Here is a 23,499-nt window from a genome sequence, read left to right on the forward strand (position 1 = left end):
GAAGAAGCTAATTTCTCAGCTACAGTTCAGGGAACCAGGAAGTGACAGTGACCTTAGTGACAGTGGCCATGACAATGCCTCTCAAACACTTCTACCTGGAATAATTTGGTTTATGTCTAGAACAAGTTGCTGGTGAGTTGGAGATACTTAGTCTTTAAACAATCAAGACTGAACATGAGGTGGGTTAAACCATTCTTTGTACTCTCCAGCGAAGGGATAGTGACTTAGAGAGGAAAGGACAGGAAAAACTAGATTTTTCTACCCCTGTTGGCAATAAAGGCTGACATCCTAGGTGCCTTTCAAGGAAACAAATTGATTACCTAAGGATTTCAATCCAAGGAACAAGAATCATTGTGCCCGTTATGAACATACACACACTTAGGCATTCAGAATGGTGAATACTTTGAAATCTGTGTGCTACATGGGCTGAACATTTTAAATGAAACAAGATGATTTCAGATTTTTAATGGACTTATTGCAATTGCAAAAGTGATGTACAGAGGAATAACAATTATATGAGTCAGATAAAGAGTTCATTTCCTGTCATCCAGTGTCTTCTGTTCCCTCATTCTCTTCCAGTCCCTCCCTCTACCCACTCTTGGGGAGATCCATAAATTGTCTAGTTCTCTTTCATCAGTGTCCAGTGAGCTCTACGGCTGCACTTTTCATCCATTTTCCCTTGAGTTTCATATCCCCCCCTCCAACCCTCCTAAGGATATACACTTGAACACATCATACATAAAGAAACACAAACACAGAATCATTAAAAAATAAAAATTACACAGAGATCTCTTGTTTCCGTGTCTTGGAGTTTGTTTCATATATATTATTTTGTATAAATAGAGGTAAGTTGGCATCATGCTTTTTTGTTTTTCTCCTAAATTTTTTTATACTATAAGTAAAGAGCCTCCAAAAATTTAGATTATTGGCATGATTTTGTGAAGACAGATTCTTTTTTTCTAATAGAACATGGATTCAATCTTATGATTTTCAAGTGTTGACTTCTTTTTCAAAAAAAAACCCCTTTTATTTATTAACAATAGTAGAGTTTTATTTCAACATACATGTACATATATATATATGCATAAATGGACTTTGATCAGATTCACCCCTTCCATGAAATACTGATTTGTTGTTTGTTACTTTCTCTTCAATCACAGATATCTCTCATTTTTGTCTTCCTTTACTAACAAATTTTCTGGTTAAGCTCACAAGTTCTAGAAGGACACAAATGTTTCCTCTATCCATATTTGTGAAGGAAAGAGCCAGTTTATCAGAAGCAGAAGCAGTGGGGAAGCATGGAGGCTATTAGAATATCATGTATTCTAAGTGTTTGTGTGTGTATGTGTGTGAGAGAGAATGTGTGTATGTACATGTGTGAGTGTGTATATGTGTGTATACTTGTGTGTGCTCCATACCTCTGTATGGGAAACTTCTTTGGGTAAACTGTATCCTATATAATAATAATGAATATCTATATATCTACAGCTTCCCAGCTTAAAGACTAACATACTGTAAATTATTAGAAACTTCCTGTAGGCATATATTCATCACAGGCTCCTTTCTCATCACATGGACAATCACTACTTGTTTTAAAATTGCTATGACTTCAGATTCTTGTTTTATGTTTCTTTTTTGACAGTGGGTAGGGAAGTGAGAAAAGGGTGGAACTTACTTGCTAGGCAGCTATTCTACTACTTGAGTGGCTTTGCTGCCTTCCTTCTGCCTTGGTTATTTTCAAGGAACCGTCTTGCTGTATGGCCAGGCCATTCTTATTTTGGGCCCCCTTCTTGTATTTCTCCTTGTCCCTGGAATGGCAGTCAAAACACACTGTGCCCAATCATGGCACAGAGCTAGTGCTTCTAGCCATTGGTGGACATGGTCTCTCTCTCTCTCTCTCTCTCTCTCTCTCTCTCTCTCTCTCTCTCTCTCTCTCTCTCTCTCTCTCACACACACACACACACACACACACACACACACTCATCTGTATAATATATATGTTCAAATTGGCCTTGAACTTCAACCCCCAATCTTTGTCTTCAAAGAACCTAGGATGACAGGCTTGAGCCATCCATCCCAGTGCCTTAGATTTCTTTAAGGGCATACATGCAGTAAAAACTTATGTAGCGCCTGGTTTCATTTTGTCTGCTTTTAATTTTCAATACCTTTTTGCCCAGGCTGGCTTTCAAGTGAGATTCTCCTTCTGTGTAGCTGGGATTACAGGAATCAACTATCCCTCTAGCCTAGAAGTTCAACTTTTAAGGTGCTCCTTTCCTGGTCCTTTAATGATCCCTGCAGTTGTTAGAGCAACTATCTTATAGACCATTTCCCCCTCCCCTCCCCAGGAACAAAGCCCTTAATGTTTGATGAGGTGCAAAGTGCAACTACCTTGTTCACAAATTGCCTTTACTGTAGGCTGTGGAATTTAGGCCTGGCATTCTAGTCATTCACCCGGCCCTTTAAAAAGTACAGGTGCCAAGACATGAGAAAGGGTATCAATGTATGTGAAGTAATGCACCCTCTCTCTGGTGAATATAATGTAACCCTTTTATTAATTACAATAAAAAATATATGGGAAAAAAGGACAGGTGCATCCTCCCCAAACCAGAAAAACCTGATTTGCAGGTTTGCCCCAGTGGAGTGGGTGACTGCTAATCTCAGCTTGGAAGTTTGGGAGCAGAGGGCACTGCCCCCGCCACCTGGGATTTTTTTTTCTGCCTGCAAATGCAAGCTTGTACATGTATGCAGAGGGTGCTTATGCATATGTGCACAAAGGTATTAACTGAAATACAGGATGTACGCCAGGTGTGGGGAAGGGCGGATTTCTTTTGAGCAACGAATTGACCGTCTAACAAAACGAATACCAGGAACTTGTGTCGTCCGGGGCGGGTGAGGCTGGGGCCAGGAGGTGGCAGACGAACGCAATCCTAATAGTCAATGTGCATACGTGACAAACGGAATCACACGGGTGATCGGCACCTGCCCTAAGCCAGGCTGCTGCACGCGGGTCCCGGGCTGAGGGGTGTAGTCCCGCGCGGTGCCTGCAGAGGGCGCCAGAGCCACGGGCAGCCTTGAGCGGCAGAGAGGCGGGGAAAAGCCACGCCGGTGAAGATTGACAGCCAGCAAAGCCTTCTCACACCAGGCGCCCTAAAGAGCACAGCATCCTTTTAGGACTCTGGTGTCCCAGGCACTGGTTGAAGCGGTGCAGGGGGAGTTACTGCCTCTTCTCTCACGAGGCACACTCAAGACTGCAAAACAGGTGCAACAGTCTCTTGTCAACTAGTTTTCTTTTTGGCCCATGTCAGACTCCACTTTGCCTGTCTCTGCTGATTTGCCTCTCCACCACTCTTGGGTCCTGTGAGTTTTGTGGAAAGCTTCAGTGGGGGCAAAACCAGCCCTGTGCTTTTCATTTCGCCAGCAGGGAACTATTTGATGGCATGGACCATAGGACACTGCTGGGTGAGAGAAGAGGCGAAGAGAGGAACAGGGTGAGAGAAAGCATTCCTGCAGCCTCCACAAATGTCAGGTTGGCACTTGAGCCCCAGCTTGACTTGCAGCTTTTTGCTGGTTAACGGGATATAAGAGTCTCTTGGATTTGTTCTGTCTAGACTGACTTTGAGCTTCAGTCTTCAGATCTCAGCCTCCCCAGTAGCAATCCCAGCTTCACCTATACTTTTTTTAACAAATCAAGCATCCCGATATATTTATGTATCATAATTAGTATGTTAGCAGGTTTTTAGGAACACTCATTTTTTGTTTTAGGTAAAAGTGAAATCAAATGGAGGATGTGCCGCAGACCGACTCAGCGGGAGTGTGGGGAGACCAAGTCTGGATTCACAGGTCAGGAATGGATTCGGCGATGACAGACAGACACAAACGCAAGGGAGGTTTGAAGTCTGCTGCGAAGTTTTACTTGTTGAATGTGAGAATATATACAGTCAAAGTAGGAGTACTTTCTTTCAGTTGGCATAAGGTCAAAAGATTACAATCATGTTTAAGAATGGTTACAGGGTACATTTTTCTGAGTAGAAAAGAAACTTCTCCCTCCCTTCCAAGGAGTTATGGTTAATAAGTCAGACATTGTGGTTAGGCGTCATCCGCCTTGGCATTAATCAATATTAGTTTTGTTTACCATTTGTTCCATTCTAGTTCTTCCTATGATTCTGTTTCTGAGTCAGTAATTATTACCCTGTGCCAGGAATTGTAAAACCTTAAACCTAAGAGTCCATTGTTGCTGTTCAGTTAGAGCACACCACGGTGCTCTAACTCTTCTAATCCTTTCCTATATGATTCATTATGTACTTGCAACATTTACACAAGTAATGCAGATGCATTAAAGGCATATTCAGGCAAACTAACATTTATTACTAATTCAAAGATCATGTTTTCCGTTTTAGTTTCTAATTCTCTCTTATTATTAATAGAATGCATTGAGGTCATCAAGGCTGCTGTGGATATGTCTTGCGCCAGAGTAGCCGGGCATGCACTTTTAGTTCCTGGAGCATCTAGTTGCTCAATCAATTGTTTAGGCCAGTAGCTGGCACAGAATATTACCGCCATACCATCAACTATCAGAAATGAAAAGAGTGATAAAGGAATCCCAGCACCCAGCATTATGAGCATTCCACGCATATGTCCTGGTCTCTGCCAGGGACCTCCAGGAGGCCTGATCACCATTGGTGCGAACCTCAGGACTGGCAGCCATTCAAGCTCTTTCTGCTCCATGCTGCACAGACTCCACTGGAGTGGATGTAGCAAGGATGGACTAGTTTCTTTGTTCTGAATGAACTATCTCGAGCTCTTCCTGGAATACTTCCTCGTTCTAGAACTCTCCTCTGTCTGGTATATATAATAGGTTCTCTCCTTTTGTTCTTCAGTTGTCAAAAGTCAGGCTTCCAGAATGGCCTTCGCTGACCCCTTCTTATAAAAGTATTTCCATTTTCCCTCTCATCTTTCATCTTTTTAGTCTTACTTTTCTGTATTGTAACTCATCACTGTGTCGGGAATATGTTTCTGTGCTTTTCGCTTGTTTAGTTTCTGTCTCTCTGCTCTGGAATGCAAGCTTTAAGAGGGGCCAGAAGGTGTTCTGAAATCCGGTGACAAGTGACCAGGCACAATGCAAAAGGGATGAAGCAAGGTTAAAAATCTTGTCCAGCACATCCTGAAATCTGCTTTCTTACTTCCGAGAAAGTTGTCAGAATCAAACATTTGTGTCAGACCCTAAGAACCAAAGCAAATAAGTTGATTTGTTGAAGGAAAGGATTCCGTGATTATGTGAACTTGCACAAATGTTTCTTTTAGTATCACAATCTCACCCAGAGGTCATCTCACACAGAAAGTACTTTTGTTCAACAAGTGCCTGCCCAGTCTTGGACTGACATCAACTTTGTTACTGAGCCTTGTAGCTAAGAGCAATTGTTTCAAAAGAACTTCTGTACTTCCTCCTCATTTTACCTTTAAAAATGTTTTGTTTCTGATAGCCTCTTCAACAAGTGGTGCTGGCAGAACTGGTTAAGCACCTGCAGAAAACTAAAGTTGGATCCTTCTTTGTCACTCCGCATCAGGATTCACTTCAAATGGATCAAAGACCTCAAGGTAAAAGCAGGTACACTGAAAACTCTACAAGAAGGAATAGAAGATAGACTAGGTCTCCTTGGCACAGGTCGAAACTTTCTTAATAAGGACCCAGAAACACAACAAATCAGAGAAAGGCTGGATAAGTGGGACTGCATTAAACTGCAGAGCTTCTGTATGGCAAAGGACATAGCTAGCAAATTAACTAAAGCCTACAGAGTGGGAGAAGATCTTCACTAACCATACAACAGACAAAGACCTCATATCTAAAATATATCAACAGCTCAAAAATTTGACTCACTCTAAAACTAATCTCCAAAGAAACAACCATCCCATTAAAAGATGGGCCAAATACTTAAAGAGAGTCTTCTCTGAAGAAGAAATAAGAATGGCCTATGAACACATGAAGACATGCTCGACATCTCTGGTCATAAAAGAAATGCAAATCAAATTTATTAATTACAATAAAAATATATGGAAAAAAGAAATGCAAGTCAAAACAACTTTGAGATTCCACCTAACTCTAGTAGGAATGGCTATCTATGATCAAGAAATGTAATAACAGCAGATGCTGGAGGGGATATGGCCAGGAGGGATCACTATTGCACTGTTGGTGAGAGTGCAAACTAATTCAACCACTATGGAAAGCAGAATTGCAGTTCCTCAAAAGACTAAACATAGAACTCCCCTATGACCCAACAATTCCACTCCTTGGCATTTACCCACTCGTCCAGAAAAAAGGACATACTAAATCCACTAGCACAACGATGTTCCTTGCAGCACTATTTACAAAAGATATGGAACCAACCCAGATGCCCCTCAGTTGATGAGTGGATCAACAAGATGTGGTATTTATACACAATGGAATTCTATGCTGTTGTCAGAAAGAACATCACCCCATTTGTAAGGAAATGGAAAGACTTAGAAAAAATCATATTAAGTGAAGTAAGCCAGACTCAAAGGAACATAGGCTCAATGGTTTCCCTCATTTGTCATAATCAGTAGAAACCTTGGGCTCTCCTAGCAGAGATTTACAATAGAACAAAATCTAGATACATAAGGCGATATAGTATGAGCCTAAATTAAAGGACCTCCAGGATATAGAAACAAAAGCCACATAATGCGTAATTGTTGTCCTTAATGTAGTATGTTATCTCTCATTTCTTTTGCTGTCTCTTGGTTATCTCATATTGTTGCAGTATTTTACCTTATTATCTGATATATTGTATATATGATTATTTGGTTATTTGAAATAGGATAGGAAAGGGGGAAAACAAGATGGGGGCGAGGGTGGGGGGAAGGGAAATGGGGACCAAAACATGAGAAAGGGTATCAATGTTTGTGAAGTAATGCACCTTCTATCTGGTGAATATAATGTAACCCTTCTATTAATTACAATATATATACGAAAAAAATGTTTTGTTTCCATCTCCTTGAACACACATAGCTTATTAAAGTCTGCATAGTCCTATTACAATGTGCAGTCTCAAGTGAATTTGACACGGTTGGGCAATCTCTATTTGTTATTTAACTTGGCGGTTCAGATTTTCTTTTATTCTCAGGGCTAGAATTAATAAACTTTTCTCTATTCCTGATAGTCTGGTATAAATGCAGTCTGATGACAAAGGCAGTCTTACTCTCTTTGTTGTCTCAGCAATTAAATATTTTAGATATTTCTTATTCTTTCTGACTTTCAGTAGAGAATGGCAAAGTCCATGCCGTACCCTCACAGGTAGAAAAGATAAAATTCAAGTATACAAAGACCTCTATAGAGACTCAGTGAGTCTGGCTTTCTACTGTTTGCCTTTTTGCCATTTTTTCACTTCAGATGTTTGTGGACTTGAGGGAGTGTCCTGGGCTAGGAGCCTGGATTTGCTTTAGAGAAAAGGAAGGAAGTATTGTTGGGTGTCTGTGGTTCCCACCTGTAATCTGAGCTGTTCAGGAGATGGAGGTCTGAGGAATGCAGTTCAAAGCCAACCTGAGCAGAAAAGTCTGTGGGACAGCCATCTGCAATTCAATATCAAAAAATTGGGAAATGGCACTGTGGTTCAAAGTGGTAGAGCACTAGTTTGGAGCACAAAAGCTCAGGAGGGTGTCCAGTCCCTGAGTTCAAGCTCTAGGACTGGTGCCGCGCCCATCCCACCATTGGCTGGACAGCCATTGACACTTTGGAATTGACTCTGGAACAAATGACTCAGATGGTATTAACAACTAATTAGGACTCTTGCGGAGGTTGCTGTTTTCTCTGCGACGAAAGTAGATCATTTTAAGAAACCTACATTTGAGCATAAAGATTATTTACCTTGTAATCTAGAATTAGGGTTTCTGGATACACCACCAATAGGCACAACGTCCACTCCCAAAGATTTTACATGATTAGCAAGACCAAGAATGAAGCATGAGATGCAGAGGCTTCCCTGCATGGTGGTACAAACCCATGCCAGCATTTTTCCCAGTGACCATGAGCCTGCCTTGTCACAGCTGGGTCTGGAGGCTTCACCGGGGTCATCACAGCACTTGTGATGGGATGGCTCTGGGTTCTGTCAGCTCCTGTCAAGTACTCCATTACCTGACAGTGTGGATGGTAGGTGAGTCCTTAAATGACTGTCAGGTGGATGGTTAACTCCAGTGGAATTCCCCATTGCCATTATTTTCTTACTAGCTTCAGACCTTGGAGAAGTTAGTGACCTTATTTTTTCCAACCATATTTTTTCCAACCATAGTTTCTTCATGAATTCATGAGGGAAAAGGAAGAAAAATTGGTCAACTGAAGTATAGGACTGCAGGTCCTTAGTCCCAGGGAGACTAGTGGCATAAGTGAGATAGGCTGTGTTCTGTTTGTAGAGGACACTCCATTGGGAGAGCACACTGAGATGGCACAATCTGTGAACAGATGTTTTCTGTAAGCCAAGAGAGGTTCTTAACTGCTATATTCCATTCTGCGAATATAGTTACTGTAAAGAATGAATTTGGGCTGAGTGTAGTCACATACATACTATATATATACATATATATGCACATATATATCAATTATATGTAAATAATCTCAATTATACATATTATATGTGAGTTAGACATAATCTCAATTATATGTATATATGCATACAAATGATATATATAAATCTCAACAAACTAAATTATATATGTACATATTATGTATATGTATATGTATGCAAATCTATATATATGACATATATACACACATATATAGTATCAGCTACTCTGGAGGCACAATTATTGACTCTGGAATCTCAGAGGGTTTAGCATTTCAGCTCAATTACCTTACTCCTTGTATAATCTAAACCAATAAGAATGGTAATGTGTATAATTATGTATTGCATACTAAGTTTTTTGAGGTGTGTGTGTGTGTGTGTGTGTGTGTGTGTGTGTGTGTGAAACAGTCTTGTGGCTTGAACTCAGGGCCTTAGCCCTATCGTTTGCCCAAGGCTATTACCCTACCACTTGGGTCACAGCTTCACTTCAGGCTTTTTGGTGGTTAGTGAAGAGTCTCACTGGCTTTCCTGCATAATCTGGCTTTGAACTGTGATCCTCAAATCTCATCCTCCTGCATAGCTAGGATTAAAGGCACCTGGCTACTAAGTCTTTGATAAGAAGGCATTATTATTCAGACTTTCTGTGACCTTATAAAAAAGAGAATAAACTGATTCTCTTTCTGTAGGTGATGAAACTGAGGTTCAGAGACATGACTGTGGTCAAACAGTAGCATCCAGCTCACTTGAATTCAGGTCAGACAGTGGTTTATTTAGCATATCACCTCTTCCAGGCACATGAGTTAGTACTTCTCAGTATAGTCTTCTCGTTGTCAGGCTGTATATATCAATGTTTACTTCATGAGACTGTGCAGAAGATATTTACTAATGGGAGACAAAAGGAATTTTGTTGGTAATCAGGAAGCTGAGATGTGAAGATTTCACTTCAAGGCCAGCCTGCACAGACAAATCCGAGAGACTTCAATTAACCATTCAAAAACTAGAAGTAGAAGTGTGGTTCAAGTAGTAGAGCACACTTGGACTGAAAATCCAAGTGAGAACATAAGTGGCACAAAAATGGAAAAAGAAGACATTTCAAAATGCCATTTCTATTGTTATCTGGACCATATTATGTATCTTCTCGATGTCAGCCAGTATTTGTATTGTGTTTTCCCTATGCAATGCACCATGTTTCCTCACATTGCTTTAAAGCTTTTCTCTTCATATTTGCGCTTTCAGTAGTTTCGTTATGGTGTGTCTAGGTGAGTAATTTGCCTTCTATTCATTTAGCTTCGATTTCACTAAATTCAGCCAAGGAAAATGATAGGATCTTAGTGTTTCTAAATAGGCAAGAGAAAGAAATCCCATTCTGAACATCAAATATGAAAAATAACCAGCTCTTCCTCCCCCGTGGAAGGGGAGGGATGCAAAACAGGTGCTGGTTATAGAGGTTTATCCCCTGCCCAACTCTTGGTTCACAGCTTTCTCAATTCAGAGTTGTTGAGTAACAGGTTAGGATCATTGAAAACAGGAAGCAGTCCAGCACTATTTAGCAAGTAACCACAGAATACTCTACCAAATTGCCCTGATAACAGGTTAAAGTTACAAGAGTGTCTCCTTGAACAAGGGACCCTTTTGGAATCTGGCACAGTTTGATGCACAGATGAAGACTTTAGGGAAACAGGTTTCCCAAATAACATAGATCAAAGAACACAGATCAAAGTGCACCTTTCGAAACCAGTGCACTGCAAGGAAATAGCTCACATACTGGAACAGTCTTCTGCCTCATGTCTTTAGAGATCTTTGTAGAGACTAAATTAGGAGACGGCTTTTCAGGTGAGAATAAAAGCTCTATCCTCTGGGTCCTGTCATCTCTTCATCTTCTTACTGACATTTGAAAGAATCAAAATAATTCCTTTCAGATGTAGGTAAGAACGTCTGAGCTCGTTTGTGCTAGGAATTATACCAGGAGAAAAGTTCTTTTGGAAAAATTATATCAGGATTCTATACAGAGCAGTATGAATTTTTGTTTTGAAATGGAGAAATTACATTTTATTCTGAATTACTAAATAAGTATGAGGAGATTTAGAAGCTTGCTGTTGATAGGTAAGTGATAGAAAATGTAAGCACACCAGGCAGAGTATTCTAGTTCAAGTGATGTTTATTTGATGTCTGAGTATCTGTCTTTATGTAGTCCTCTGCCAACACCCTGAGTTAGCCAGCTTTTCCCTTTGATTCCTGATATCTAGGAAAATCACATGCTCTACTTAAAGATGGAATAGAACAAAGAACAGAGGAGATGAACTATCCAAAAAAGAAGTATGAATTAAAAAAGACTCATCCATAATGCCACTGTCATTTATACTATTTCTTTCTGATACTTTTTAATGTCTATACAAATATCTAATATCACATAAGTGATATCTATAAATGTACACAAAAATACTTATACTTGTAGAATTTTTCCTAGAGATTTTTCCCTTTACTTTCCCCTGTGGATAAATTCCAAGCACTAGAATATTTATTTCTTTCAAAGGATTTAAAGTGTTTTGTTTTTCTAGGATGTTCTCATTTGCAATGCTGTCATCCCACCAAAATGTGCTGTCTCCCCTAGCTTGTCTTGTCAATGGCAGTAGTTGACAAAAACTGTTCATGTTTCCGTATGTGTAGACATGAACATGTGGGTGCCGAATGTAACTTGATATTGTTACACTTTCATTATTCTGACTTCAAACTCTACTTTGCTTCTCATTTTAATGAAATATTGCTTACATGTTAACATAGTCTTCAGAAATGCTACTCTTCAATTGACATGAGACTGAGGTTTGAAACAGGTGTCTATTCTGGTTAGGTGCTTCTTCTATTCTGGTAAATATTCTCCTGTCCTTTAATCGGTGGCCTTTGACTGACACTTTATCTTAGTCTCTGGGGGTTGCCATAAACCAGCACCACATATGAATTGGTTTATCAGCAACTGGAATTTACCTCTGACAGTTCTGGGGGCTGGGATATCCAAGGTCAAAGGGCCAGCAATGTAGATGTATGGAGATAGTGTTTTCTAATTCATTGATAGACAGATGCTGTCTTGATGTAAAAGGCATGTGTCCACGTGCTGGTCCTACATCCTACCTCTTTCTATCACCATCTCAGGAGTTAGGATTTCAGCACATGAACTGAGGAAAGACACAAGCATTCAGATTGTAGTTTCTTTGTTGAATGAATACATGAATGAATGAATGAATATATGACTCTTTGTAGTGCACAGGTGGCAAGACTAAATGCTTGTGTTGGTGCAAACACTTGATGTGTAGAATCATTAAATAGATATTCGTGGAAACCTTACAATGGGCCAGGCAAGGTGTTAAGCATTGAGAAAGAAAGGACAATCTGAGGGCCTACCCAAAGGAATTTGTACCTAAGGAGAAGAGGAACTTTCATCCCTTGTGCCATGTTTTCTAACTGAAGTCTAGAGATAGTACAGAAAAGAGGATAATTCATTATGGCTGGGTAGAATTACCATGGGAAGAGTCAACCATAGAAAAAGTGGCACTTGATTAGGACATTGTCCAAGGATTAAAACCAAAGTTTGGAACATGGCATGGAAATAGATTGTAAATAAAATGAAGCGAAGTCAGAGGTGCTTAAGCAGGTATTGTGCTTAGGATGTGTTCTGTGATCTTGTGTGGAAATAAACAACAGGTGCGATGAACAGATCCAATCTTTGCAGTTCAAACGCTATTTACAAGGGGTTGGAGATGTAGCTCAGTGGTGGAATACTGGATCAGCATATGCAATCTCCTGGGTTAGATCTGCAGTACTGCGTAAAACGTTGTTCACAAAAAACTAGGTGGATTCTTTCAGGCCCCAGTCTACAGCCCTTAGCACATTGTCAAGATGCAACTTCTGCCTCAAGGACTGCTCTGCCAACTTGTGTAAGGGGAGAACCAGGGGAAAAGGCTTCATCTCACACTCAACTGCCAGAAGTTTACATAACTTGATGTGTGGATAAATCGTGCTGGGAACTTCTAAGCCTGAGAAAAGTCAGGGAGACATAGGAGATCCATGATTATTATTATTACTGTTTTTTAATTGTAATTAATAGGATTATGGTTATATTCGCCAGATAGAAGGTACATTACTTCACAGACATTGATACCCCTTTCATATTTTTGTCCCCATTTCCCTCCCTTACCCCCTCCCCTTATCTTTTCTCCCCTTCCCTATCCTATTTCAAATAAACATATATATATATATATATACATACAGTATACCAGATAACAGGATAAGATACTCTAACAATGTGAGAATAACCAAGGGACAACAAAAGAGATGAGAAATAACATAATACATCCTTTTTTATTTTTGCCAGTACTGGGTGTGGGCTCAGGGTATAAGCATAGTTCTTGGGTTTTCTCAAGGCTAGAGCTCTACCACTGGAGCCACAGCACCCCTTCTGGCTTTTTTTTAATGTATGTAGTACTAAGGAATCGAACCCAGGTCTTCGTGCATGCTAGGCAAGCACTCTACCACTAGGCCAAACTCCCAGTCCATATATCCATTATTTTTATTTATTTGTTTTTAAAGATTTTTTTCTTACAGTTTATTAATCCTCTGTGAAAAATTTGTCATCACTGCAGTTGAAGGCATTGCAGGATCTTCATTCCTTTGGCTTTTTGCCAGCTCCAACATGGCCTTGGCAGTACCTTTGACTTTCTTCATTCTGTTTTGGGGGTTCTTTTGCTGTTTCCTTGAGGTTTCTTTTCATACAGGCCATGTCTTGCAAGTCTGTGTTTGGGTTCATTTTTCTTTGCCTAATCCAAGGAATCATAAATCATGCCAAAGCCAGTTATCTTGCCACCACCAAAATGGATTCTGAATCCAAAAACAAAGATCACATCGGGTGTGGTCTTGCACATTTTGGCAAGTTTTTCCTGGATTTCTGTCTTAGGTACTGTGCCTTTCCAGGGTGAAGGATATCAATCACCATCTGCTTCCTCTGAAGTAGTCAGTTGGTCATGAACTTCCTGGTCCAAATAGTTACTGTGTCATTCATGATCCCCGCAGACCTTCAGACAGCCAGGGAGGAAAAGAGCGAGAGATCCATTATTGACCAAGGAAAACAGTAGGGCAAAGGAAAATGTATGTAGAAAAGTCCTAAGTCCAAGCGTTCCCAATATGTGAAAGCAACAGGCTTCTCATGGTAGCATGGCAATGGCAATTAATTGGAGGCAACAGAAATGAGGTAATACCAGCATCCTTTGCTCCTTCTAAGGATGAGTGTTTTTAAAGACCAGACAAAAGAAAAGAAAGCCCTGAGCTCAGTGACCAGAGATTTGGGGAGTTAAAGTGAGAAGACAAGAAGCCAACTGGTGTCAGTTTCCTAAAAGGAATTAATGGAGTTCATAGACACACACACACACACACACACACACAGGCTAAAGCAGTACTCATCTATGGCAGGAAGGTAAAAGGTAGCAGAGAGATAAATGAGACTAATGATACTTTGCTGTGACAAACAGGATTTTGCAAGTTTAAGGCTACTTTGTGAGTCTAACAAGATGACCTTTCTTTACCATTCCTAAGGAAAAGACACATGGGGCAATTCAAGAGCCTAGAGAAGAGTTGGTTTCCCATAACCCTGTGCTGTCTCTTTAAGATCCAAGTAGCTCACTCTTAAAAGCAAAGCCCCCTGGGGCTGGGATGTAGCTCTGTGGCAAAGCAATTGCCTAGCAGGTGCAACGTCCTGGGTTCTATCCCCAGTGCCAAATAAGAAAAGACAAAAAAATACAGATAAAAAAAAAAGCAAAGCCCCCTATTGAAATCACACAAAGCTTAGGCAAAGCACTTGACCTGCTCATTTGTCAGGCACAACCTTCTATTGACTATTTTTCTTAGCATGTTATAATTTATTCTTGTAATAATTCCAGTTTGACACAGTGGATCAAAGTGTAAAAATGTGACTTCATATTAGTTAGTGATACACTGTTAAGTTTAGGGATGGAACAAAGATTGAGGATAGTTGATAACTGAGATTTCATTGAACAGATAGGATTCACACATGACTTGGAAATAAAAACAAGAACAATGACTGGTATTTGTTGTTGGTCTTGGTTTTGTTGTTTGTTTGGTTTTTGTTCAAGTTCTTTGGTCTTGAACTGAGGGCCTGTGCTCTGTCCTTTGCCTTTTTTATTGTTGTTCAAGGCTAACACCTTACCCCTTGAGGCACAGCTTCACTTTTGGATTTTTGGTCTTTAATTGGAGATGAGAATCTTATGGACTTTGCTACCAGGATGGATTCAAACTACGATCTTCAGATCTCAGACACCTGAGTGGCTAAGATTACAGGAGCTACTGGCATCCAGCTTCACTTATACCCTTTGAAAAAACTGATTTGGAAGAAGAAACACAGCCAAAGAGGAATTAAGTAACTTGTTCAATATTATTATACAGCTTCGAAGTGTCAGAGACAGTCTTACTATGGATAGAAACTAAATGAGAAAGGATAGTAATGTATTCTTTACAGTCTAACTTAGTATATCTTGCTGGAATTCTGGGTGTGATAAGAATAGAAACAAAATTTTCTAAAATGTTAAAAAAAATTAAATGACAGTAAAGGGGATTCCAGAAAGAGACACCTCTCTCTTTTCCATTAGGTTTATTTTTTCTTGAAATTGCAGAATGGAAACCCAATGAAACAACAGGAATGGAGCTCAAGCCTATTGTATCTATTTGTCCAGCTCCTCTCACTCTTTTATGTTTCCAGATCCTCTCTTTAGGCTGAGATACTTGCCAAGATGTTTGCTTTGCAAGGCCCACAGATGTTGCAGAGGCTGGAGAAATCCCTAAGGAAGAGCCTCCCTGAGTCCTTGAAGGTAAGGACATTCCAAGGACAACAGACTGTCTATCCTATCAAACAAGAATGGATGAGCAAGAAGACCTGCTGGCCCCTGTGCTGTGACAGGCCCTCATTTTGTGGCCTGTGGTTTAGTTCACAGCACCCTGATAGAAGGGAGATAGATGGCAGCCATGTCACTGAAGTGGAAATGGGGACTGTGCCTATATAACTGGAGCAAAACCAGATTGCTGGTGACTGGCAAAGCGATTCCTCCACTGTAGTGGGATCTTTGCTGCATCATGACTGAAAAACACTGCCTGAACTCTCCCAAGAATTACAGTTTCTTGCATGGGAAGTTTTCCAGAGTTGCAAAGTTCAGTAAAATGAATTCATTAATGTTTAATTTGTTTTTCTAAATAGACACATTTCTGGTTAAGAAATTAGCCGCATGACTATTCCTTGGTACTAGTAGTAAGTAAATATTTATTGAATCTTAAATGATTATGTGCAATTTGGGGAAAGTAATTTTCATTTTGAATAGATTGGTTGTATTTTCTATGGAAGTTTTATTTCATGATAATATTCTGTAAGGAAACTAGAACTTTGCGAACTATAATGTCTTTGTATCATATAAATAGATGTATGAATATTTATTAGATAAAGATGTTAATTTGCTCAAAACACTTAACAACTGCTGGACTTTATCCATAAAACAACAGAGGCTCAAAATACAAGAGACAAGAGCTCAATATATGAATATATTATATATTATACATGTGTATATTATATAAATGTGTATTTGTTATATATTTATATGCCATATATACACACACATATATACATGGCATTTCAATGACTTCATGCAAAAATCTATTTGTGTTTGGGAGAATAAAATAACCTGAAAATTGAGCTAAATACCTTTTCAGTAACACACCACGATTCTCATAGAAGGAAGCCTCTTTCTGGTAGAGGAAAAAGACAGGGCTCTTCACTGTCCTATGTTGACCTCCCACTGTGTTGAAATGTTATAGGTGTACAGTACCATCTTCCACATGAACAAGGGAAACCCATTCAAGTTAAAGGCCCTGGTGGACAAGTGGCCTGATTATAATACCGTGCTCATTCGTCCTCAGGAGCAGGTCAGTTGTCTGCTGGGGAATAAATTTGACTCTGTGCTTGCATCTGCTGTTTGTGTAACATGAACCTGGACATACGCTAGACTCCAGGGAAACAGGGAGGAGCTCTAGCAAGGCTGACACGCACATGTCCTGCAGGAAAACATAGATGAACAGATGGACTCAACCAGATGCAAACATGTGCTGGAAGAGGCAGAAGCATTTATTTCTGTTTATGACATTGTTCTTGTCTGGGTGCATGGCTCAAGTGCTACAGTGCTTCCTTGGCAAGCATGAGGCTGAGTTCAAATCTCAGTATCACCAAGGAAAACAAAGGAAGAAAGCAATTGACATTGATGATTATTCTTTAAGATGCAGAAGGGGCCACTGGCTAAGCGATGGCTAAAATGAGAATTTCAGAGGGTATGAGATGGCTGAAGGCAGTGCTACCCAATAGACATGTCACGCAGACTAGATGTTGATATTAAGTAGGTTTGAGAGGCTGAACAGAGCAACAGACACATTCCACACAGAGGAAACAACATCTACAATTGTATGCAAGTAAATATGAAGAATGTTCAAGAAATAGAGACAAAGATTACAATAGGAATACTTGATGGAGCTGGAAGTTTGGCATAGTGGTATTGCCTACCATGCACGAAGACCCAGATTCAATTCTTCACTACCACATAGAAAAAGCTGGAAGTGGTGCTGTGGCTCAAGTGGCAGAGGTCTAGCTTTCAGAAGGCCCAGGGACAGTGCTCAAGTCCTGAGTTCAAGCCCCAGGACTGGCAGTAAAAAAAGAAATACTTGAGAATGTATCTTTAGTATAGACTTCTAAATTACACAAAGTGAATGCAGCTCAAATAAAAATATGTTATATGCATTTGAAAATATGAAGTGAAAATTTATGCATACAAAATACATAAAGGTTAATCTTAAATTTATCTGGCATAAATTATTGGCAAACAAAATAAAAATGCATAGTGCCTTTAAAGCACAAATGAATAGACAATCACTATTATTCTGAATATGTATGGAAACACAGAACCATTAGAGAAAAAACAAAATCCTAGAGAACAATGAGTTGGCTGTCTGTCTATCTGTCTATCTATAGATCTCTATATCTGTAGGCATGTACATATATACATTGGGATATTTCTATATTACATTTGTGTATGCTATATATTATATGTCTATTCTATAAATATATGTTTGCAATATATCTATTTATGCCATACGTACACACACATAAAATCACATATATGGTATTCTCATGAGTTTTCCAAAAATCTATTTGGGTTTGAGATGATAAAGCAACCCATAACAGTAGATACAGAGTGAGCTATTGATAGATAGGATAGATACCTGGAAAAGAAGGTTGGGCAGGAAACATTTGTGAGACTTATTCACAATTAACTACCAAAAAGTCAGAAATGGAGGTATGGCTCAAATAGCAGCTATGAGCAAAGCAGCTAAATGACAATACCCAACCCCCAAGTTCCAATCGCAGTAGCACAAGCAAAGACATGCCAAGTTTTTGTACTATTATTGTTGAATTGGTTATGAGTGAATTGAGGGGGTTGTTCAGGAAAATTTGCTAGTATAACAGTCAAGTCACCTTGATTTCATGATGAACACAATTGAGATGTGGAGATAATATGTGAAAATAACATGCATCTTTTTTTTAGCCAGTTCTGAACTTGAGCTCAGGGCCTGAGCACTGTCCTTGGACTTTCCTAAGGCTAGAGCTCTACCGCTTGAGCCTTAGCACCACTTCTGGCTTTTTTCTATATATGTGGTACCAAGGAATAGAACCTGGGTCTTCGTGCATGCTAGGCAAGCACTCAACCACTAGGCCAAACTCTCAGCCCCTATAACATGCATCTTTAAGTCGGTACAAAAGTAGTATGATAGGATGCAAGGAAATATTGACATTCCTTGGTATAAGCAATCTCATGCTTTCCATGTCACCCAACCAACAGGAGATGACAGATAACCTGGATAACTTCACCAACACCTACCAAATCTTCTCCAAGGAACCCAAGAACTGTCACGAGTCCCTTGCTGGGTTGGATGTCATCAACTGGAAACAACATCTGCAGATTCAAAGTAAGGCCAGGGACATGTGCAGAGCCTGACTGTGGTTGGATAGCTGAATGGTCATTTTCCATGAGGGTCTCCTTCTACCAAACGACCAGACCTCAGACTCTCTATCTAATGATCATCTCATTCTGGTGGGGCAATAGGAAATAAATTGAATTGCTTACACCAGCCACTTTCAATGTCTCCTCGAATTTTACTCGCCTTTGATTTTTTGGTACCGTTGGTTTGGTTTCCTTCCATCTTTTCAGTGGAGTAGATTTCAAATGGGATTAACCAAAGCAACATCGGAGAAAGGAATTTCTTATTGACTGAGGAGCAATGGTGTAGTCTGAAGACATGTTCAGAGTGTCCTGACATAGCTGGGTGTGGGGCCCAGGTTTGTTCTCTGGAATTCCATTCCTGGAATCAGAATGACATCCTCTGTGCACAGAATGCCCCGTAAGTCACCAGGGATGAAGAATGGTGTGGTTCTGAGCATGCCCACTGCAATCAGACATTCTTGCTCAGGGTCTTGCTTTATGATTGTTGAGCAAGTGACTCAATTTATCTAGTGCTCAGTTTTCTTGTATATATAAATAAATGAAGACAATGAAAAAGCATAAAGCAGGGGATCAACACAAGGATCAAATGGGGTACATAATCATGTGCACACTCAAGGTCAGCCATTATTTAAATGTCATGCCTCCCTGGCTTTCAGAAGCCTTTGGTGGGCGTGCAGTATTGTGTTTTACATAAGGGGAACATGTCTTTGTCCACAGCTGCACAAATAGTGACAACACTAGAGGTAAGATGATCTGATGCTCACTTATGCATACTTGCATTGGGTCACTGAGGTTTTGCTCCAGCCTAGAGTCTAGCACTTGAGCCACCATTCCACTTCCTGATTTTGGTGGGTAGGTAATTGGAGGTAAGGCTTATGGATTTTCCTGGCTGGCCTGGATTTGAACTTTGAGTGTCAGATTTCAGCCTCTTGAGTAGCTAGGATTATAGGCATGAGCTACTGGCACCTGGTCACTTCTTGCATGTTTCTAAATCTGCTTCTTTCTAGGTTCACAGTCCAGCCTGGATGAAGTGATACAATGCCTTGCAGCTGCTAATTTGTCCAGGGTGAAGAAAACACAACGCATTCTCTATATGATACCTAAGACTGCTCAAAGACTGGTGCCATTTCTGCTGGCCACTAAGAATTTAGCTCCTAATTTAGGCAGACCCAAGACCATGTGAGTTGAGTTATAGATAACTCTGTATTAAAGCCACTCAAAGTGGTTCTGATTCCTCCATGAGCTCACTCTTGACTCTCTACCCAGTACTGATCTCTTCAGTATGTAATGTGGATGACATTACACCATTTTCCAGGCTGTTCTTTTTAGAATATAATGAGGATCATGCAATTCATCTGCTTACAAGCCACCCATGGTTTTCTTCCCACCTTGAATGACATTTGTATTCTTTTATGGTGCCCATAGGATGTCATCCCTTCACCTCTGAGGCTACATCTTGTGTGTGTGTGTGTGTGTGTGTGTGTGTGTGTGTGTGTGTGTGTGTGTGTGTTCTTGGGCTTGAACTCAAGGCCTCATACTCTTGCTTGGCCTTTTTGCTGATGGCTGGCATTGTACCATTTGAGTCACAGCTTGATTTCCAGCTTCTTGCTGGTAAACTGGAGCTGAATCTCTTGCTCAGGCTGGCTTTGGACTTCGATCCTCTGATCTCAGTTTCCTGTATAGCTAGGATTATAGGTGTGAGCCACAGGTGCTTGGATGTTTTTGTGCCTCTTGCTCTCTCTCGTACCAGCATCTTGGGTTTTCTGCTACCTGGTTCTCACATGTGCACACCTGCCTTTCTGTGACTAGATTTGCTCTTTGTTTGCCTAAAATGTCCATTCTTCGAATCACCACTTATTTCCCCTCTTGTTTTGCTACTCATACTCTCCAATTTTAATTCCTTTGACAGTTCTTCTCAGAATACTAAAACCAAACACATACTTCTTTGTTATAAAACCCAAGTTTAATTTTCTTCATTGCACCCAAGGTAGGTTATCGGAGTATATATCTACCTTTTTTTTTTTAGTCTCCTTGCAAAATTGAAAGTACTTAACAGTGGGGATCCTGTTTCTATTATATCCTGATGGGTCTTTAATGACCAGAAGTATGCCTGGTATGTAGTAAGCTCTTTAGAAACACATATTTCAGGAGGCTACTTCATATAGAAAATCTTTTCCGTAAAAGATCAGTTAAGAGAGCTGGGCGCAGTAGCTCATGCCTATAATCCTAGCTACTTAAGAGGCTGAGATCTGAGGATCAAAGTTCATATCCAGCCCAGGAACAAAAGGATCTGTGACTCTTATCTCCAGTTTACCTCTAGAAAATGCGAAGTGGGGTTTGGTTCAAGGGTAGGGTGGTAGCCTTGAGCTGAAGAGCTCATGGAGAAGGCCAGACTCAGGGGTTGTGTGGTAGACTTGAGCTAAAGAGCTCAGGGACAGCACCCAGGCCGAGTTCAAGCCCCATGACCCACAAAAAAAATCAGTCAAGAGAACTGCATACTTCCCTTCATCCATTTCTAGTGTCACTCTGAGTACAGCTGGAAACAGTATTGGAATTCGATCTACAGAGGTTCAGTCCCTGGTCTTCTGTGTGTTCATGTGTAAGAAGCAGCTTTGTCTTCACAATGTGAAATGCCGGAGAGCCTGGAGAGCACCTCTTGCTGAGAATCTCCTGAGATCCTTACTTCACCTTGAGACAGTCAGGGTAGGAGACATTCCTTCTGCTTCCTTAGAGGCACATCGTCTCAGGATGGAGTGTTTGTAACTATGCAGTCATTGAAGGCAGTTCCTGGGGTTTGAGTGGAGGTTCTCTAGGTCCACATCCTGAGCTCTTTCCAGGCTCTTTATGTCATTCAGGGACCTTCGCATTTCAGTCCCTGATTTCAGGGGCCATCAGCTCTTCCCATTTTGGATACGGCGTCAGCTTTGCCATGTCTTCAACATGGTGTCCAATCAGCCTGGATATCAGCACTCCTGAATCCAAGATTCTACAATCAGGAATAATTGCTTGCTAATGAGCGTGTTGAGACATTTACTTACTAAGTTTCCTCATCTGTTCATAGAGGATGACAGCATGTGTCTCCTGTATGGGAGAGTCACAGCATGTGATACAGAGCAGTACTGACTGGGCCAATCTTTTCCACAGTCGTAGGTATTCACCACAAAATCATTCTTATATCATTAGTTTTTGTCTTTTGGCCAAAGTACCATGAATGCATTTCCAACGTGTGTAAGAAGGAATGGAAGCAGGGGCTATCACCCACTGTCACACACGGATGAGTCTTACCTGAATGTTGTGATTCTCGCAGCCTGACCTGAGTCTACTGGCCACTCACTATGGTTTGAGGAGGGCTGGGGGGAAACAAATGGAATGTTTCCCAGTGTAGCTAATATTCTGGACTGTTCTTTCCCATTTTTGTCAACAGTAACCAGGAGATGTTCAAACTCGCCTCACTGGATGACACCCATGCGGAGTTGGTGGATCAGTTCTGGGATTTAGGTGGCAACAAGAGGAGCCAGAAGTTCATCAAGCGCTGCATCCAAACTTTTCCTAGCACCTGTGTGATGGGACCCGAGGGGAGTCCTGTGTCCTGGGCTCTGATGGACCAGACCGGGGAGATTCGAATGGGGGGAACCGTGTTCAAGTACCGGGCCCAAGGCCTCAGCTCCTATGTCCTTTATGTCCAGGGTCAGACTCTGGAAACCCTTGGCTTCCCTGCATATAATAATACAGCCAAGACCAATAAAATTGTGCAGAGAATGTGTGAAACCCTGCAGTACGTTCTCTTGCCCTGTGATTGGAATCAGTGGAACTGTGAGCCTTGGTGAGACTAGATGTAAACAGAAGGCTGGAGTGTGAGTGGTTGGCGTCATGGAGGACTGGACACAGAGTGAGCTGAATGTAGCTTTCAATGGCTCACTCACGGCTGAGATTTACAGAAGTAGAACGGGGTGGCCATGGTCCCAGATTCACATACCCTTTACTTCTAGCAGACCTGGCATGGTCAGAACTCAATGTACCTAGCACTTCCTTGTTCAGTTTTTTATACTTTTTGAATATTTTGTTTTTGGTGCCAGTCCTGGGCCTGTCCCAGGGCTTTATTTACTCAAGGCTTGCACTTAACTGTATGATCTGCAGTTCCACTTTCTGGCTTTTTAGTGGCTCTGTTGGAAATAAGAGTCTCATGGACTTTTCTTGTCCAAGCTGCCTTCAAACTATCATTCTCGAGATCTCAGCCTTTTGAGTAGCTAGGATTACAGGCATGAGTCACCAGCACCAGGCTTCCAGTGGCATTTTATATGGTACCAAGGATTCAAACCCTCACGTATGTTAGGTGAACATTCTACCACTAAGCCACATTCCTTGGCCCTCAGTGACAGTATTGATTCATTTGCATCTATCCTAATGCTTCTCCAGGAACTCCTGCTTCCCATGTGCCTGCGTGCCTATCATGAGGTCTTACTCGCTTTGCCAAGATGTGGTATTGTCTTGTAAATACCATATGTTTTTCCTCTCTCTTCTTTCTTAATGTAGTGTAGTGTGGGGTGTAGGTGGGGTGTAGTGTGTCCCATTTTTTCAATAGATACTTTGGAAAAAAATGTGTTCATAAAAAGTGCTTAATAATCATGCTAAAATATTGTATATGTAAATAAATACTGCATACCACATGATAGTAGTTACATTTGGTACCTGTGAGTCATTATTTTTTTGAATTAAACCTTATCGTGTGTGCTGAACGTTTTTACAAGGTGGCTTGGGAGTAGTTACAGATTGATTTTTGTAAAGCAAATGAACAGAGCCGTTTTCTGACACATTGGCCCGATTGTTCTGTTTGCTTT

General features: G+C 40.7%; 1 protein-coding gene and 1 pseudogene across 6 annotated transcripts; one reads left to right on the plus strand and one right to left on the minus strand.

Annotated features, from left to right (window-relative positions):
- Positions 1 to 13,132: 13,132 nt before the first annotated feature.
- On the minus strand, positions 13,133 to 18,623 carry LOC150052565 (small ribosomal subunit protein eS24 pseudogene; annotated as a pseudogene). Its single transcript, XR_016538033.1, has 2 exons — positions 18,539 to 18,623; positions 13,133 to 13,630 (listed from the first exon to the last, which is right to left on the minus strand). The product of XR_016538033.1 is annotated as a small ribosomal subunit protein eS24 pseudogene (transcript).
- On the plus strand, positions 15,327 to 22,956 carry LOC150052566 (glycine N-phenylacetyltransferase-like). Of its 5 annotated transcripts, XM_090347620.1 has the most exons (5): positions 15,327 to 15,436; positions 16,431 to 16,538; positions 18,500 to 18,626; positions 19,669 to 19,840; positions 22,086 to 22,956. In XM_090347620.1, the coding sequence occupies exons 1-5, from the start codon at positions 15,359 to 15,361 to the stop codon at positions 22,486 to 22,488; spliced, it is 888 nt and encodes a 295-aa protein (XP_090203746.1). In that variant the 5' UTR covers positions 15,327 to 15,358; the 3' UTR covers positions 22,489 to 22,956. The 5 variants fall into 5 exon arrangements, with proteins under 5 accessions (XP_090203746.1, XP_090203747.1, XP_090203748.1 ...); XM_090347621.1 differs by lacking the exon at positions 22,086 to 22,956 and having other exon boundaries at positions 19,669 to 19,844; XM_090347622.1 differs by lacking the exons at positions 15,327 to 15,436; positions 16,431 to 16,538; positions 18,500 to 18,626 and adding exons at positions 19,195 to 19,277; positions 19,379 to 19,527.
- The last annotated feature ends 543 nt before the right edge of the window (positions 22,957 to 23,499 follow it).

The sequence above is a fragment of the Megascapheus bottae genome, chromosome 16, assembly GCF_031878675.1.
Source record: "Megascapheus bottae isolate mThoBot1 chromosome 16, mThoBot2.hap1, whole genome shotgun sequence".
In the NCBI taxonomy this organism is placed as follows: Eukaryota; Metazoa; Chordata; class Mammalia; order Rodentia; family Geomyidae; genus Megascapheus; species Megascapheus bottae.